General features: G+C 35.8%; 2 protein-coding genes across 2 annotated transcripts; both read left to right on the forward strand.

The window, feature by feature from the left end:
- The first annotated feature begins 1,394 nt into the window (after positions 1-1,394).
- LOC120209158 (coumaroyl-CoA:anthocyanidin 3-O-glucoside-6''-O-coumaroyltransferase 1-like) lies at positions 1,395-2,789 on the forward strand. The gene has a single exon (XM_039208226.1). The coding sequence runs from the start codon at positions 1,395-1,397 to the stop codon at positions 2,787-2,789; it is 1,395 nt and encodes a 464-aa protein (XP_039064157.1).
- Positions 2,790-5,361: 2,572 nt separating this feature from the next.
- On the forward strand, positions 5,362-5,748 carry LOC120209159 (GDSL esterase/lipase At2g42990-like). The gene has a single exon (XM_039208227.1). The coding sequence runs from the start codon at positions 5,362-5,364 to the stop codon at positions 5,746-5,748; it is 387 nt and encodes a 128-aa protein (XP_039064158.1).
- The last annotated feature ends 11,043 nt before the right edge of the window (positions 5,749-16,791 follow it).

Genomic DNA, 16,791 nt, shown 5'->3' on the forward strand with positions numbered 1-16,791 from the left:
CCTTAAACTATATATAGTTACTTTGTTGAGTCTCTCGACTATTAAAAGTTTAAAAACGGTCACTCGACTATTCATTATGTACCAAACTCGTATATTTTCGTTAAAAAATTAATGATCGTATGAGCTGGACATTAACATGTTGACTAATATATGATATTCGTTTAAGATTATTAGATCAGATTTTATCATACCTCATTCAGCAGGTTAACGTCTAGCTCAGATTATCGTATTTTTTGTTAAAAAAAAACGAGTTTTGCACATAATGAATAGTCGAGTGATTGGTTTTTAAGGGCGCAGGGCACACCAAGACTCAAAAAGGTTCTTGAAGCCTAGGAGCAAGGAATAGGTATGCACCTTTTGTATGTGAGGCCCACCGTTTGTATTATGTACAAATATAATAATCAAATTTAATTTCAAAGGAAATAATGAAATATCTAATTATTTTTTTAATTATATAATTTTTTGTTTAATTAGTTGATATTAAAATTTATTATTATAAATAATAAATTATAATGATTTGTATTTAAAGTTATATAAGTATGGTATATTAATAAAAATTTAGAAAAAAATATTACTGTAAACAATTTTTTTGAAATAAGAAAATAATAAATTAGTATGAGCATATTATAAAAATAATTATAAAAATAGTTATACATATTTCTTATTTATCTATATATTAAATATTTATTTTTATTTTAATTATATTTAAATATTAATTTACTATATTATAGGTTATCTTTATTACATTAGTATATAATAATAAAAATGTGAGGAGACAAACAGGAAGTCTTACGTGCTTTAGCTTAATATACAACTAAAAAAAGGTGTTATCGTAAATGTTATTATTTTTTTAATATTTTGATAAAAAATTATCTAAAATATTATTATTTATAAAAATTTACTTATAATCATACCATAATTTAAACCTATAATCCTACATAAAAAATATCTAATATATTTTCCTACTAAACCAAATGATTATTGACAGATTTATTATTAGACCAAAATAACAACCCAAAAGAACAAGATAGGGTGAGATGCAAGAAACGGTTAAGGTGGCTGAAGCGGCGCTTAAGCAAAAAGTTTAAAAAGCGGTGGGAGTGATGAGCTTCTTCTGCATCGCTCTGCTTCGGCCTTCCAAGGTGTTTTTCTTTGCTCCCATAAACGTCTTACACTGGGTCACGTTTAAGGCGACAAATTTAACAAAAGAATTTCTTATAATTAAAAATTTATTTTATAATTTTTATAATTAAAAGATTAAAAAATATAATTTTAAAATTAAGAGACCATTTATGTCCATTACCCTTTCAAATAAACCTTTTAAAAGACAGAAACCCGTGTATGTAAACACTTACTTTTACTTTAGGCTTAGCACTGTTTTACGCCTGCGGATGATGTCCCAACGTTGTTCCCCCGCCAAGGTTCTTGAAGATGGCTGCGTATCTCCGCCGCCAGGCACGGTAATGGAAACCGCCATCCCCACCACTTTCTTCGACACTATTTGGCTTTCCCTTTATCTCGCTCAACGCCTTTATTTCTATGAATATCCGCACCCAAGTTCCCATTTCATGCAAAACGCTCTTCCTCGTCTTAAAACCTCTCTCTCCCTCACACTACAACGTTTCTTTCCTTTTGCCGGCAATCTCCGGTTTCCGCCACCGCTTCAGAGGCCGTATATTTTCTTCACCGACGGCGATTCGATACGCTTCGTCGTTACCGAGTCCGATGCCGACTTCAACCATCTTACGAGCGATCATGCACACAACGCTCAGGATTTACAAGCTCTCGTCCCGAATCTGCCGCCGTCGACGACAATGGAGACCGATGACTTCAAGCAGCTCCCTCTCATGGCCGTTCAAATCACTATCTTCCCAAACACAGGGTTTTCGATCGGTATCGCTTTCTGTCACGTAGCAGCTGATGGCAAGGCGTTTACTCATTTCACAAAATCATGGGCGGCAGCTTGTAAATCACTAGAGGACTTGAAATTTCTCGACAATATTCCTCCACCCGATCATAATAGGGATTCAATCCAAGATCCTAAAGGGATTTGGTCCTTTTTTGTCGAGCAATTCCGCGAGCTCAACTCGGATTTCTCCGGCCACGTAATAAACCAAACCGACAAGGTACGAGTCACGTACAGAATTAGCAGAGCCAACGTCGAGTCACTGAAAAAATGGATCGAAACAACAAACGACAGTGAATCAGAGCAGCTGAGATTATCAACGTTCGTGGTGACTTGCGCTTACGTTTGGGTTTGTTTTATAAGAGTAGAAGAAGCGAGGGAATCACCATCCGACGACGACGATACAATCTGCAACTTCCTCTTCAGTGCCGAATGCAGACATCGCCTGAAACTTCCATCGGAATACTTCGGGAACTGTCTTAAACCGTGTATTTTATCAGCCAAAAGGGCCGAACTGCTCGGAAAAAACGGGATTCTGGTTGCCGTAAAGGCCATCGGAAGGGCAGTGATGGAGTTGGATAAAGGTCCATTGGGAGACGCCGATAAATGGATCTCGAGAATGAGGGAAGTGTTATCGAAGTCTAAACACAATGTGGTCGCCGTCGGATCACCGAAGTTGCTGGTCTACGAGACTGATTTCGGGTGGGGAAGACCGAGAAAAACCGAGGTGGCTCACATCGGTTCTTCCGGGTCCTTCGTCCTCGCCGAGAATAGGGATCCGGAAGTCGGTGGCGTTGAAATCGGCTTTCTTTTTCCCCCGATTCAATTGCCCAAATTCAAAAGTATTTTTGAGGATCAACGGTTGAATTTCAACATCTCTTGATGTCGATGCCTGCTGTAGCCAAATGCTTCTCTTGTCAATCATCTCAATGCATTAGTTGTAATTTACTTTTTTTTTATTTAATTTTAAGATTTTATCTTCATTAATCTCAATCGTTTCCGATTATATATTTGATTTTAATGAATAAATCTCTCAATGATTATTTTACATATACAAAAGCTCAAATATTTTTTTGAATTAATCACTGGTATCTAATTTATTAATCGATTAATTCAGATCGGATACTGCAGAGGTGAGGACAACCTTCCTAACTCAATTTGTTATATTCGCAAACGCCATAATTTGAATATCTGACCTTACTTAAAGAATTTAATGTCTCATCTACTAGACCAACTATTTCACGTATGAATTATATGTAAAAGATTTAAACTACAATTTGCATTTAATTAAACTATTTCACGCATGATTGATATGTAAAAGATTAAACTGTATTATTTTTTTTATGGATAAGCTTTGTGTTCTTTTTATTCATGCAGCAGAACATCCTACATCAACAGTGTCCCCATATAAAAGGACACTGACAAATCAACAGAGCATCTCAAATACAGACACTAAAAAATACAAAAGGACACTAACAAATCAACAGAGCATCCAAATAAAAATTAATTTATCTTATTCTCGTATGTAATGTGATAGGAAGAAAGTATAGTAGAAATATAGTAATATATTATTTTAACGTTAAGTTGAGAACAATTTTCGTAAAATATCTTCAATTATAAATTGTTCACAATCAGAATACATACACTAAAAAATACCCCACTCCATACAGAATTTCCTATTCACAAAGTCCAATCTATCAAAGGACTTTCTCTTGATTTTAATTTTAACTATATATAATAGTATTCAAAATCTATCCTATATTCTTTCCTCCCTACCACAATATATGTGACCCCCCTATGCTATCTTTAAGATAAAAGTAATCAGAGATTTACCCTTCAGAGTCCAATTCCCTCTCCTAACACATCACCCCTCCAGACAAGTTACGGTGAAATTGGTCCAATAAATCAGGCGATTAAAAAGTTGGCCTATTAAGCCCTTCTAAAATTAATTTCGGAAGTACGCCAAATATTATCGTGTAAGACAAATTCTTGAAGTACATATGATGAATTTATCTAAATAATATTTTTATTTAAATTCGTCATATAAAAATGACAAATTTCAAAAAAAAATTATAATTTTTACTATAATTTTGTCATATTATAGTGATAAGTTCTGATAAAAAATATATTTTATGAAAACTCGTCATATCCACGTGACAAACTTTAAATTACCGTGACAAATTTCGTAATTTCGAAAATAAAAAATATGATATTAAGTTAAATAATTAATATGTCGGCCGATTTTACCGATAACATGTACCATTCAAGGATCTCGCTCCAAATGCCCCTTGAAAACGAGCATTCAAAAAACAAGTGTCCCCTGTAGGGCTGTAAATGAGACGAGACAGATCGCGGGCTATTCGAGATCGACTCGATAAAGGCTCGATAAATATTCGGGTCGAATGGACTCGAGCTCGAGCTTGAGTTTGACTCGAGTTCTTAACGAGCCGAAACGAGCTACTCGATATTCGACTCGAAAATATCGTGAGCAGCTCGAAAAAAATGTTATATTATAATTTTAGATTTTTTAAAATTACATTATAAAAAATTTATTAAAAATACATTATTGATAATTATAAAATTTTAAAAATATATTAAAATTTCTATAATACAACTACCCTCAAAATTTAATTTTTTCAATTAAGCAACCCAAGTCCAATTGTTATATTGTATATTACTAAAAGAAAAATAAAAATCCATTTAATTAAGCATATGTTAGATTACACCCTAAATCCTAAACTTAAACCCTAAACCCTAAACCCTAAACCCTAAACTATAACCTCTAAACCTTAATTCCCAACCCCTGAAATATAAACCATAAACCATAAGCCCTATACCCTAAACCCTTAATCTAATTATATGATAGGATACTAAAAAAATAAAAGCACATTTAATTAAGCACATGTTAGATTACATCTTACATTCTAAACTTAAACCCTAAACTATAAAGCCCAATCCCTTAACATTAAACTCTAAATCCTAAACCATAAGTCATAAACCCTTAATACGATTATGTGATAGGGATTAAGTGCACATGATAATAATGCATTACATACAATGATAGATTGGATCTTGATAAAAAAATTAGGGATGTACTTAATATTTAAAAAAAAATAGAAATATAAATTAGATGAGACAACTGAAAACTTACCACAAATAAACCCCATTATGATCAACATGGGTAGTTGCTAAAATATCCATATTTGGACTTTTCTCATTGGATTTGTTTACTTTTCTCATTTTATCATGTTGTATTATGGAAATAACTATAAATAGTAGGTGGTACAGTAGATACAGCTTTTAAATATTTCCCATCAAAACCCCCTCACCAAACCTCGCCATGAAACATTAAAACAGTTATTTATTTTTTAGATTAAACTTTGAAAAAGAGTTAACTTTTAAACCTTGGAATCCAATTTCCTAAGCCTCTCAGTTCTGCTTAAGGTGAAGATGAAATGTCTTGTTGTAGTCTTACTCCATTTTTTATTTGGCTCTTCGTATCTTTATCACTTTCGACTGCAACCAAAGCTAAAGTCCCAGCCATCATAGTGTTCGGAGATTCCTCCATGGATTCGGGAAACAACAATGTGATTTCCACGCTTTTGAAGAGCAATTTTCGGCCTTATGGCCGTGATTTTTACGACGGTCAACCAACGGGAAGCTTCTGCAATGGCCGAATATCTCCCGATTTCATCTCCGATGCTTTTGGACTGAAGCCAACCATCCCAGCTTACTCGGATCCAGCTTACAATATATCCGATTTCACCACCGGCGTTTGTTTTGCTTCCGCCAGAACTGGTTACGACCATGCAACCTCCAAAATGCTTGCCATGAAACATTAAAACAATTATTTATATTTTTGTCTATTTTTGTCTTTTGGTGCGAAAAGGACGGGAAGTGTCGACGTTGGAACAATAGTCTTTTGGTGGTTTTTGTTGGATATATGAACTGCAAAACTACACCGTTAGCACTGACTGAAAATATAAACAGTAATTAAGAAGAACAGATTCGTAAACCGTGTCGTGGTAAGAACCACTGCCTTAGAAACGAATTCGCCTCGATGTGTGTAATCGCTGCAGTAGGCGGACCGTCCCCCGAGGTTAACACGGTCGCTCCGAATTCCGTACACCCGAAACCGGAGTGGACTGCTGGTGGTATTGCACTTCTGATCGGAAAGCACTCAGAGAGAACTCACAGAGAGAACTTTAGAAAACACTTTGGTAAGTGAATTGTTAATGTTTTGGAGTGAGTTGAGAAGCTGAATATAGCTCTCTATTTATAGGCTAGAAATAGGGTTAAAGTCGTCCATAAAATTTCAGGATTAAACCTCTTATTTGTAACAGCTGAAACGACTAGATGAACCTGACTCAGAAATAGTCCAGGTTCATTGTATCATTATTCAGCTGTTATAACTCCCGAAATTATATCATGTAACCCCTGGAATTAAATCAAATAACTCCTGTAACTCCTGATATTAACAGCTTGTCTCCTCTGTACAAAGCTGTAAATCAGTCCAGGTACATCTTAACGTTTCTGATTTAATTTAGGAATAAACTGTTTAATTTCTGATAAAAAATAATTCAGCTGTTATTATTTGAAATTCAAACAGTCCTCAGCAGCCTATAAATATCAGTTGATATCTTTCACATTTTCCATTTGTTTCTTTCAAAGAGAAATTCCTCAAGAATTTTCTCTAAAAAGATAGTATCCGCGCGGACGTGTCGAAGACACGTATTACCACGACCACGACCACGACCACGACCTCGACTCGACCTCGACCACGACCACGACCACGAGCCGAGCCGAGCCGAGCCGAGCCGTGCCGTGCCGTGCCGAGCCGAGACGAGACGGACGGACGGCGGCGGCGGTGCGCGAGAGCCCCCCTTGTTCTCTATCACTCAACAAGGAAGTGGAATGTCAAGCCTTAAATACCATTCCCAATAGTGTTTCCAACACTATGTGGGATTGAGCATTACCAACATTCCCCCACTAATGCGAAAGAAATCTTCTGAAACTCGAAAACAAGCTTTCCAGAAGAGTAATAGCGAGATTAGTTGCTTAAGCACTAGTGAACATATCTGGAACTAGTACATAGTGATGATGAGCAATCCTTCTCTTAGATAAGTGAAACTAGTCTGGAACTTTCTAAGATCAGGGTAAACTCATAACACACAACTAACCCCTTCATCCACCTGAGTCCTCGATGTGTAAGATATACAAAAGTATATATTTGGCCATCTTACCTCAGGATTCTAGTAAGTGTGCTAGAAAAATAGCCCAACATTTTTCATAGAAGGCGGCTAACCCTTCTCACTTACATAGGTTATTTCATCAAGTTTATCTCAACATAAACCACCCTTTAAAAAGGAATATGAAATAATTAAGAGCTTTTATAATAGCTCAACCTCACAAAGGGTATGGTGACTTTTTTCAAGTTCATTATAAATGAACCACCCAAACTCTGGGCTAAGAAGTCATTAAGAATAAATATTCAACCTCATTTATCGGTAAATTCAATAAGTCCTTCTCACTAGAACCATCCAATACTTGGATTTGAATTTATTAAGAGTTTAACAAACTCAACCTTTCTGTCGGTAAGTTCATCATTTCCTACCCACTCACTCTGGGTTATGAACTTATTAAGAATAGATATTCAGCCAAAATCGGTAAATTCATCAAGTCTTTCTCACTAAGACCACCCAAAGCCTGGGCTATGAATTTATTAAGAGCAATTAAGCTCATCCTGGGCATGCACATTATTCATCATAGGGATAGGCAGTAGGAATGTGCACTATGAGTCTTTCCATGGTTTCGTTTGACCACATGGAACTTAGATAACTAAGTTGGGTATCCACCATGAATTCCTCAACCAATGGGCTTTAGACCCATCCCCCTCGACGAATCTAGGACCAGCTTCCGACTTAACCCTTTGGTAAGTGGATCTGCTAGGTTCCTTTCCGACTTCACATACTCTAAAGAGAGCACTCCATTCTTTATCAAGTGTCTAACTGATTCATGTCTTATGCGAATGTGTCTTTTCTTACCATTGTAAGCTTGGTTCTTAGCCACACATATCGCAGCTTGTGAATCACACAACAATGAAACTGGAGGAGTCGGTCTTCCCCACAACGGAATATCTGCTAACAAGCTTCTGAGCCACTCGGTTTCTTGCCCAGCTAGGTCAAGAGCTATAACTCTGACTCCATGGTAGAACGAGCAATACAAGTCTGCTTTGATGATTTCCACGAGATCGCTGCTCCACCCAAAGTAAAAACATACCCGCTCGTAGAGCTTACCTCATCATTATCAGAAACCCAGTTGGCATCACAATTCCTTCCAATACCGCAGGAAAGCCAACAAACTCAAGTTTCCAATTCACAGTACCCTTAAGATACTTCAGTAAGCGTTTAAGCGCAATCCAGTGCTCACCACTCGGATTATGAGTATATCTACTTAGTCTACTCACAGCATAAGCAATATCAGGCCGAGTATAGTTCATTAAGAACATTAAACTTCCGATTAATTTAGCATATTCAGTTTGGGAAACACTACTTCCTTTATTCTTAACTAGATGTATGCTAGGGTCATAAGGAGTTCGAACAGGGACGACATCAAAACTGTCAAATTTCTTTAGCACTTTCTCTATATAATGTGCTTGACATAAAGAAAATCCCTTCTCAGTTTTGGTAATTTTGACTCCTAAGATTACATCTACTTCTCCCAAATCTGTCATCTCAAACTTAGTGGACAAGAAATTTTTAACTTTGTTAATGGACTCAATGTTAGAACTGAAATCAACATGTCGTCAACATAAAGACTTATGATAACACATTCAGTTTCAAACATCTTCGAATACACACAAGCATCCGAACCATTCACAACAAAACCAAAACTAAGAATAGTTTTATGAAATTCTCATACCACTGTTTAGGAGCCTGCTTAAGTCCATAGAGTGACTTTTTGAGTCTACAAACTTTGCCTTCCATACCAGGTGCCTCAAAACCTAGTGGCTGCTCCATGTAAATCTCCTCATCTAGATCCCCATTCAAGAAAGCAGTCTTAACATCCATTTGATGTACCTGCAACTTATGAATAGAGGCTAGTGCAAATAATGCACGAATCGTTGAGATTTTTGTAACGAGAGAGTATGTATCAAAGTAGTCTAAACCAAACCTTTGAGTGAACCCTTTGACGACTAACCTTGCCTTGTATCGCTGAATCGAACCATCTGGCCTTAGTTTCTTCCGGAAGACCCATTTGTTGGAGATTGGTTTGAATCCCTTAGGCAAGTCAACTAATTCCCAAGTATGATTAGACATTATCGATTCTAGTTCATCATTAACAGCGCTTTTCCAAAAACTAGCATCGATAGATCTTATAGCTTCTTCAAAGTTTTAGGATCCTCATCTAATAGAAAAATTTGAGCTATAGGATCTGAAATGAAGTCTAAATCATTTATCTCAGAAATAAAGGAAGTAATAAAATCTGGTCCAAAAGAGGTTTCAACTCTTTGCCTTTTACTTCTTCTAGGCTCAAAATCATTTGTTCAGAAGACCTAGCAGGTTTACTAGAAGAAGTTGATGGAATATATTCTATTTGTGTTTCAATATTTATTCTCGGTTCCTTTAAAGGAAAAGTATTTTCAAAGAAAACAGCATCTCTTGATTCACAAATAGAATAATCTTGTAAAAGCATGAATCTGTATGCAGCACTATTCGTAGCATACCCTATAAACACTGCATCAACGGTTTTAGGTCCGATGGTGAACTTCTTAAAGTCTGGCAAGCCACTTTAGCCAGACACCCCACACTTTCAGGTATTGTAAATTAGGAGCGTATCCTTTCCACAATTCATATGGGGTAGAATCTAATTTCTTATGAGGAACTCGGTTCAAGATATGAGTTGCCGATAGAATGGCCTCCCCCACATGTTATCAGATAACCCAGAACTTATTAGTAAAGAATTCATCATCTCTTTTAAAGTTCTATTTTCCTTTCGACTATACCATTCTGTTGAGGAAAATAGGGGGCTGATGTTTCATGAATTATGCCATTCTTTTCACAAATATCTTTTAAGAAATTAGATCCATATTCACCACCTCTATCAGATCTAACTCGTTTGATTCTCCTATCTAACTGATTTTCAACTTCTGCCTATAATAAGAAAGAAGTTTTCAGCTTCATCTTTAGTTCTTAGGAGATAAACTTTTGTATATCTTGAATAATCATCTACAAAAGTTATGTAGTAGTGTTTCCTCCTTTACTTTCAGTGTTTCTAAAATCTGCTAGATCAGTATGAATGAGTTCTAACAGTTCAGTCTTTCTATTAGAAACAGTCTTAAAGTGAGGTTTAGTATGCTTAGCTTCTACACAAATCTCACATTTGTTAAAGCTAGTTGTGTCTAGTTTAGGCAGAACATTCATATTCATTAATTCTTTAAAGCATGAATATTCACGTGTCCTAATCTAGCATGCCACATATCAATGGATTCAACATATAAGCAGAAGTGGTAGCTTTATTTTCATTAAATTGAGTTTCTATGACAAATAAACCATTGCTTAAAACCCTTTCCCCACATAATCACCATTTCGGGAAAGTACAAGTTTATCTGCCTCAAAAACTAACTTAATGCCTGCCTTATTCAGAAGCCCACCACTTATCAAATTTCTACGCAAGGCAGGTACAAACAGAACATTATTTAAAGCCAGAGTTTTACCAGAAGTCAGCTTGAGTAAAACCTTGCCTTTGCCTAGCACTTCAGAGCTGCTAGAGTTCCCCATGTACACACGTTCACCAGTGTTTCCATCCTCGAACTCAGTGAAAAACTCCTTCCTTGCGCAGAAATGCTTCGAAGCGCCAGTGTCAACTACCCATTCTGAACTGTTCTCCACCAGATTAACTTCTGAGACCACCGCAGCAATGATCTCATCATCTTCTTCTACAACGTGCATCTGTGGCTTGTTGTCATTCTGGCGGTCTGAGCGGTGTTGGCATTGGTAAGCCTTGTGGCCAGGTAAACCGCAGACATAACACTTGAACGTCTTTCCTTCCGGTTTGGCATTTCCTGACTTCTTGAAGTTGGTAGCCTTCTGTGGTTTCGTCTTTTTGTCTTGATTCCCACGTTTCATGATCTTCTTAAATTTGGACTCAACCAAGTTAGCTCTAAAAGATAAATTACTCATAGAATTAGTAAGCTTATCTTTTAAACGGTTGGCTTCTTCAATCTTCATATGGCCCACAAGTTCTTCAAGCGAAATGTCTCTCTTCTTATGCTTAAGAGAGTTACGGTAATCGGACCAGGACTTGGGCAGTTTCTCAATGAGTACATTGGCTTGCAGCACCTCACACATTTGCATCCCTTCAGCGATGATGTCAGCGACTAAGTTCTCATAGTCATGGACTTGATCCATTATTGGCTTGTCGTCTGTCATCTGGAATTTGAGCCATTCGCCGACAACGTACTTCTTGATCCCCGCATCATCCGCACCATACTTCTTGTCGAGAGTGTCCCATATTGCCTTGGCACTCTTTTCTCTAAGGAACATATCAAATAGTTTATTTGACATGTGGCTGAGCAGATGTCCTCGTACCGTCTTGTTATCCTTCTCGAATTTCTCGTAAGTAGCGAGAGCGGCGGCGGCAGTTGCTAAGGCATCATCATTGAGGACCGCATCAGCATCATTACCAACAGCTGGGGTTGGCGGCATGGTAGGTGGTGGCTTGAGCAACACGTAATCAAGATCAAGTTGCTCGAAGAATATAAGAATTCTTTGGGACCACCTTCTATAGTTCTTTCCATCAAGTGCATCGAGCTTGGAAAGATCGGGAATGAGTTTGCTCAAAGGTGTCGACATGATTGCAGTTTATGGGAATTCGTTCTAAATTGTTGGATATATGAACTGCAAAACTACACCGTTAGCACTGACTGAAATATAAACAGTAATTAAGAAGAACAGATTCGTAAACCGTGTCGTGGTAAGAACCACTGCCTTAGAAACGAATTCGCCTCGATGTGTGTAATCGCTGCAGTAGGCGGACCGTCCCCCGAGGTTAACACGGTCGCTCCGAATTCCGTACACCCGAAACCGGAGTGGACTGCTGGTGGTATTGCACTTCTGATCGGAAAGCATCAGAGAGAACTCACAGAGAGAACTTTAGAAAACACTTTGGTAAGTGAATGTTAATGTTTTGGAGTGAGTTGAGAAGCTGAATATAGCTCTCTATTTATAGGCTAGAAATAGGGTTAAAGTCGTCCATAAAATTTCAGGATTAAACCTCTTATTTGTAACAGCTGAAACGACTAGATGAACCTGATCAGAAATAGTCCAGGTTCATTCATTATTCAGCTGTTATAACTCCCGAAATTATATCATGTAACCCCTGGAATTAAATCAAAATAACTCCTGTAACTCCTGATATTAACAGCTTGTCTCCTCTGTACAAAGCTGTAAATCAGTCCAGGTACATCTTAACGTTTCTGATTTAATTTAGGAATAAACTGTTTAATTTCTGATAAAAAATAATTCAGCTGTTATTATTTGAAATTCAAACAGTCCTCAGCAGCCTATAAATATCAGTTGATATCTTTCACATTTTCCATTTGTTTCTTTCAAAGAGAAATTCCTCAAGAATTTCTCTAAAAAGATAGTATCCGCGCGGACGTGTCGAAGACACGTATTACCACGACCACGACCACGACCACGACCACGACCACGACCACGACCACGACCACGACCACGACCTCGACCACGACCACGACCACGACCACGACCTCGACCTCGACCTCGACCTCGACCTCGACCTCGACCTCGACCTCGACCTCGACCTCGACCTCGACCTCGACCACGACCACGACCACGACCACGAGCCGAGCCGAGCCGAGCCGTGCCGTGCCGAGCCGAGACGAGACGGACGGACGGCGGCGGCGGTGCGCGAGAGCCCCCCTTGTTCTCTATCACTCAACAAGGAAGTGGAATGTCAAGCCTTAAATACCATTCCCAATAGTGTTTCCAACACTATGTGGGATTGAGCATTACCAACAGTTTTGTAGCCGGAACTTGGACTTGAGTTTCCATGGAAGAATGAAGTGCAGATAGTGATTGATGCGCTGGAGTTGAAGATTGTGGTGGTTGTGCAAGAAGAATGGACTGTTCGGGCAGAGTAGGAATCACAGATGGTGGTGGCTGAGGGGATACCGAAGTTGATGTTGGATGTAAAGGGGCAGAGAAAACAGGCACAGTTGGTTATGTGAGTTATATCCCACATCAGTGGTTCTTGGGAATAAGGGGTAGAGTGGAGTGTATAAAAGGGGATGAGTTTCAGCACATGAAAATAAAACCCGTTGAGCTTGAATTGAGTTTAAAATTGAGCTTCAATCGAGTTCGAGTCTCAAGCTTCAATTGAGCTTTTGAAGTTTTTTTGAGTTCGAGTTTTTTCGAGTTTTAATATTATATTTCGAGTTCGAGTCGAACTTGATAATTTTTAGCTCGCTAGTTTTTGAGTTGAGTTTACTATAAACTAATTCGAGTCGAGCTCAATAATACTCGAACTCGAGTGCTCTATAGTTAACTTCCACAGATTCCACGTAGTAAGAAATTATATAAAATATGGATACATATATCATTTGTAAAATGTTTCATCGTGATCAATTAAAATTAATGATATATACAGTTTTTTATGATAAAAACTTTTGTGAACAAATACTTTTTAAATTAAAATTCTTATATGGATAAAGTATAATAATTTTATAACACGTTAAACTTTACTATTTTTTATTTTTTAATTAGAATTAAATTTATTATATATTTAAGCTTAATATAAAAGTAAGTGGGTAAATTATATTGTTTTTTTGTTTTGCTGCATAAATTAATCGGTCAATTTAAGTGTTTAATATTACAAAAGTTGTCATTTTAAGCACTTCGATCGTAATGTCTTTAAAAATTATGTTAAATAACATGTGTCACGTTTTGATAATTTAGAAAAAAAATATTAATAAAAAACTTAAAAATATAATTTCTTTTTTAAAAAATTCATTTTTTTCAAAAGTTTAAAAACTTTTAATTTGATCTATATATCCACACCCAATCACTGTCGCTTATTGTCGTTGTTATCAATAGAATCTCCACCTGACAGGTGATTCTACTGTGCGACGTCTAAAAAACGGCGTGATCGGTTAAAGAAGTGACCGGTTAAAATTTAGACCGGTTATGTTATATCATTTAACCGGAAATATTAAGCACAATAACATATTACGCAACACTTATATAATGTAATAGGTAGCGCTTTTATAATAAATAGGCATTTAACCGAAAATATTATCAAGTACAATAACATATTAGGTAACGCTTATATAATATAATAGTAGCGTTTATATAATAAAATAAGCATTTAACCAGAAATATTATCAAGTACAATAACATATTAGGTAGCGCTTATATAATGTAATAAGTAACGCTTATATTGACCTATTTTTTCATAAAACCGGTAAATTTCAACCAGTTACATTATAAATTGACCTATTACATTATAATTATTGGTTTCGATGTTTTTGGGATTGATACAATTTTAAATGTATCGACACTTTATGCGTGAACCTGTTTGTGCTTTCTTTTGGAAAAAAGTATCGACAGAAATTTAAAAAGTGCCGATACTTTATGTTGAACTATTCTCTCATTAACCCGATATATTTATACCGGTTACATTATAAATGTATCGACACTTTATGTGTGCTTGTCGTTTGGCCATTCATTGTAGACAATAAGGATCGACACAAATTATAATAATGTCGGTACGTTATGTTGACCTGTTTTATAATTAACCAGTATATGTATATTGGTTACATTGTTAATTTACCTTATTACATTATAATTATTTGTTTCGATATTTTTGGGTTGATACTTTTGGAAAATCGACACATATGTTTCCATAGTATCGAAACAAATCTTTGTGTTTATTAATTTTGTCATTAAAAAGTATATTTTTACCACCTACATTGTAATTTTACCTATTACTTTAAAGTTATTGAATGTTGTAGTTATTGTGCATACCTGAATATGTCCTGTAAATTTAATATTGTACACACCCTTTAACTACCACTATCAATACCACATCCTATTGAAAGCACCACAGAAAACATGTCATTAAATTAACCTTTACTTACATCTCCATCAACTCTTGTTGAGACCATTGAAATTGCACAACAAAATTTTTGTCATGTTTATAATTTAATCACCTAACTTTTAAAACTTACAATACAACTATCTAACTTTTTAGTTCTTTTCATTTGATCTTTACTATTATCTCTTGTTATTGACATGACACTTATTCCGTTAACTTTCTGACTTAACAACTTCATATTATTATTCCTTCTTCTTTCGTCTTCTTCTTCATTCTTTATTCTTTCTTTTTCTTTTTCTTTCTTTTTCTTTTCTTCTTCCTTCTTCTATCATCTTCTTCTTCTATTCACCATTCTAAGGTATGGTTTTCTTTCTCATCCCTTCAAATCCTAATAATCAAATACTTTGATTTCAGAATTCGGAATAGATTAATTAGGTTTCCACTGCATGTTTCTATTTTTTGGCTCCATCTTTATGCAGCATCCATCAAAGTCTGAAAACCCAAAGTTATAATCTTTACTGAAATTAAAAGGGGTTTTGTTATGTTCAAATTTGTTTAGTAAGAAACTAATTTTTCAAGGCTTGTTGAAGTGATTTAGGATGGATGACCCAGAATCAGAATGGGAAATCAAAGAATCATCAACCGATGGAAAACTAAGTTGGGTGTTGAAATTGGGCAGGAAAATGTTGGTGACTGGAATAGCTATATCATCTGCACCACTTGTTCTTTCTCCAATTATGGCCATTTCTACCATTGGGCAGGAAGATTTTACAAAAGAATGTATAGATGGGAAATGGAGTTGAAAATGATGGAAAGAAATCTGTTGAGAAAGTTTATGAAGTTGTGGAGGAAATTAGGTATAAGGAAGATTATAGGAATGAAAGGCCATCCGAAAGTTTCGAGGAAGTTAAGGAAATGACAAGATTGAATGTAGAGCAGGAACAGCCAGCAGGTATTGAATTTGTTGTCGTGGGGACGATAAGCGCAGCAGTAATATCCAGAAGGAAACAACACTAGGATCTGAAAATGTGGAAGAGGGAATGGAATTAGTAGGAAAGATGAGACAAAGTGTTGAGGAAGTAGGTGCAAGAAGAAGAAGAAGCTGCGACGTCAGAAAGTTAATAGGGTTAAGCGTAAAGACAGACCAAAATAAAAAGGAACTAAGGGGGTGTTTGGTTCAAATATTGTGAGATTCATTCCCATATTTGGATGGCCGGTAATCTAATTTTCGATAATGTTTTATTACAAATAGTAGATTTTTTTGGAGTATATTACCGGGAATGTCATTACCTCCCTTCCCTTATGTATTGTAACATTACCGGCGTTTTGGATTAAAATGCCCTTAAATTTTTATTTTTTTCAAAAATATCATTCTTATGTCATTAAATAATAAAAATTCTACGAAGATTAAATTACAAATTTATCCTTAAATTATTTTAGATTTACAAAAAAATTATATAATTAAAATTTTATATGAAGTTAAGGGGTTAAATTTTTTTATCCTTTCATTAAATATTTTTTATATTTTTAATTTTGTAAATAAATTATATAAATATTATGAATTTAATTTTTCAAAGAAAATATATAAATATTTTATAATTTTCAATATTATACAAATATATAATAAGGACAATTTGGTCAAATATACATTACAATAATCTTTTATTCCTTTAACCAAACACGATAATCTTACATTCCTGCTAAACCAACCACACAAAATGCAACATTCTCAGTAATCCTATTCCCTGGTAATCTTTTATTCCCACTGG

Source organism: Hibiscus syriacus, unplaced genomic scaffold (genome assembly GCF_006381635.1).
Source record: "Hibiscus syriacus cultivar Baekdansim isolate YM2019G1 unplaced genomic scaffold, ASM638163v2 tig00018107_pilon, whole genome shotgun sequence".
In the NCBI taxonomy this organism is placed as follows: Eukaryota; Viridiplantae; Streptophyta; class Magnoliopsida; order Malvales; family Malvaceae; genus Hibiscus; species Hibiscus syriacus.

Coding starts and splice junctions, on each gene's coding strand:
- LOC120209158 (XM_039208226.1), top strand. CDS start 1,395: ATGTCCCAACGTTGTTCCCCCGCCAAGGTTCTTGAAGATGGCTGCGTA.
- LOC120209159 (XM_039208227.1), top strand. CDS start 5,362: ATGTCTTGTTGTAGTCTTACTCCATTTTTTATTTGGCTCTTCGTATCT.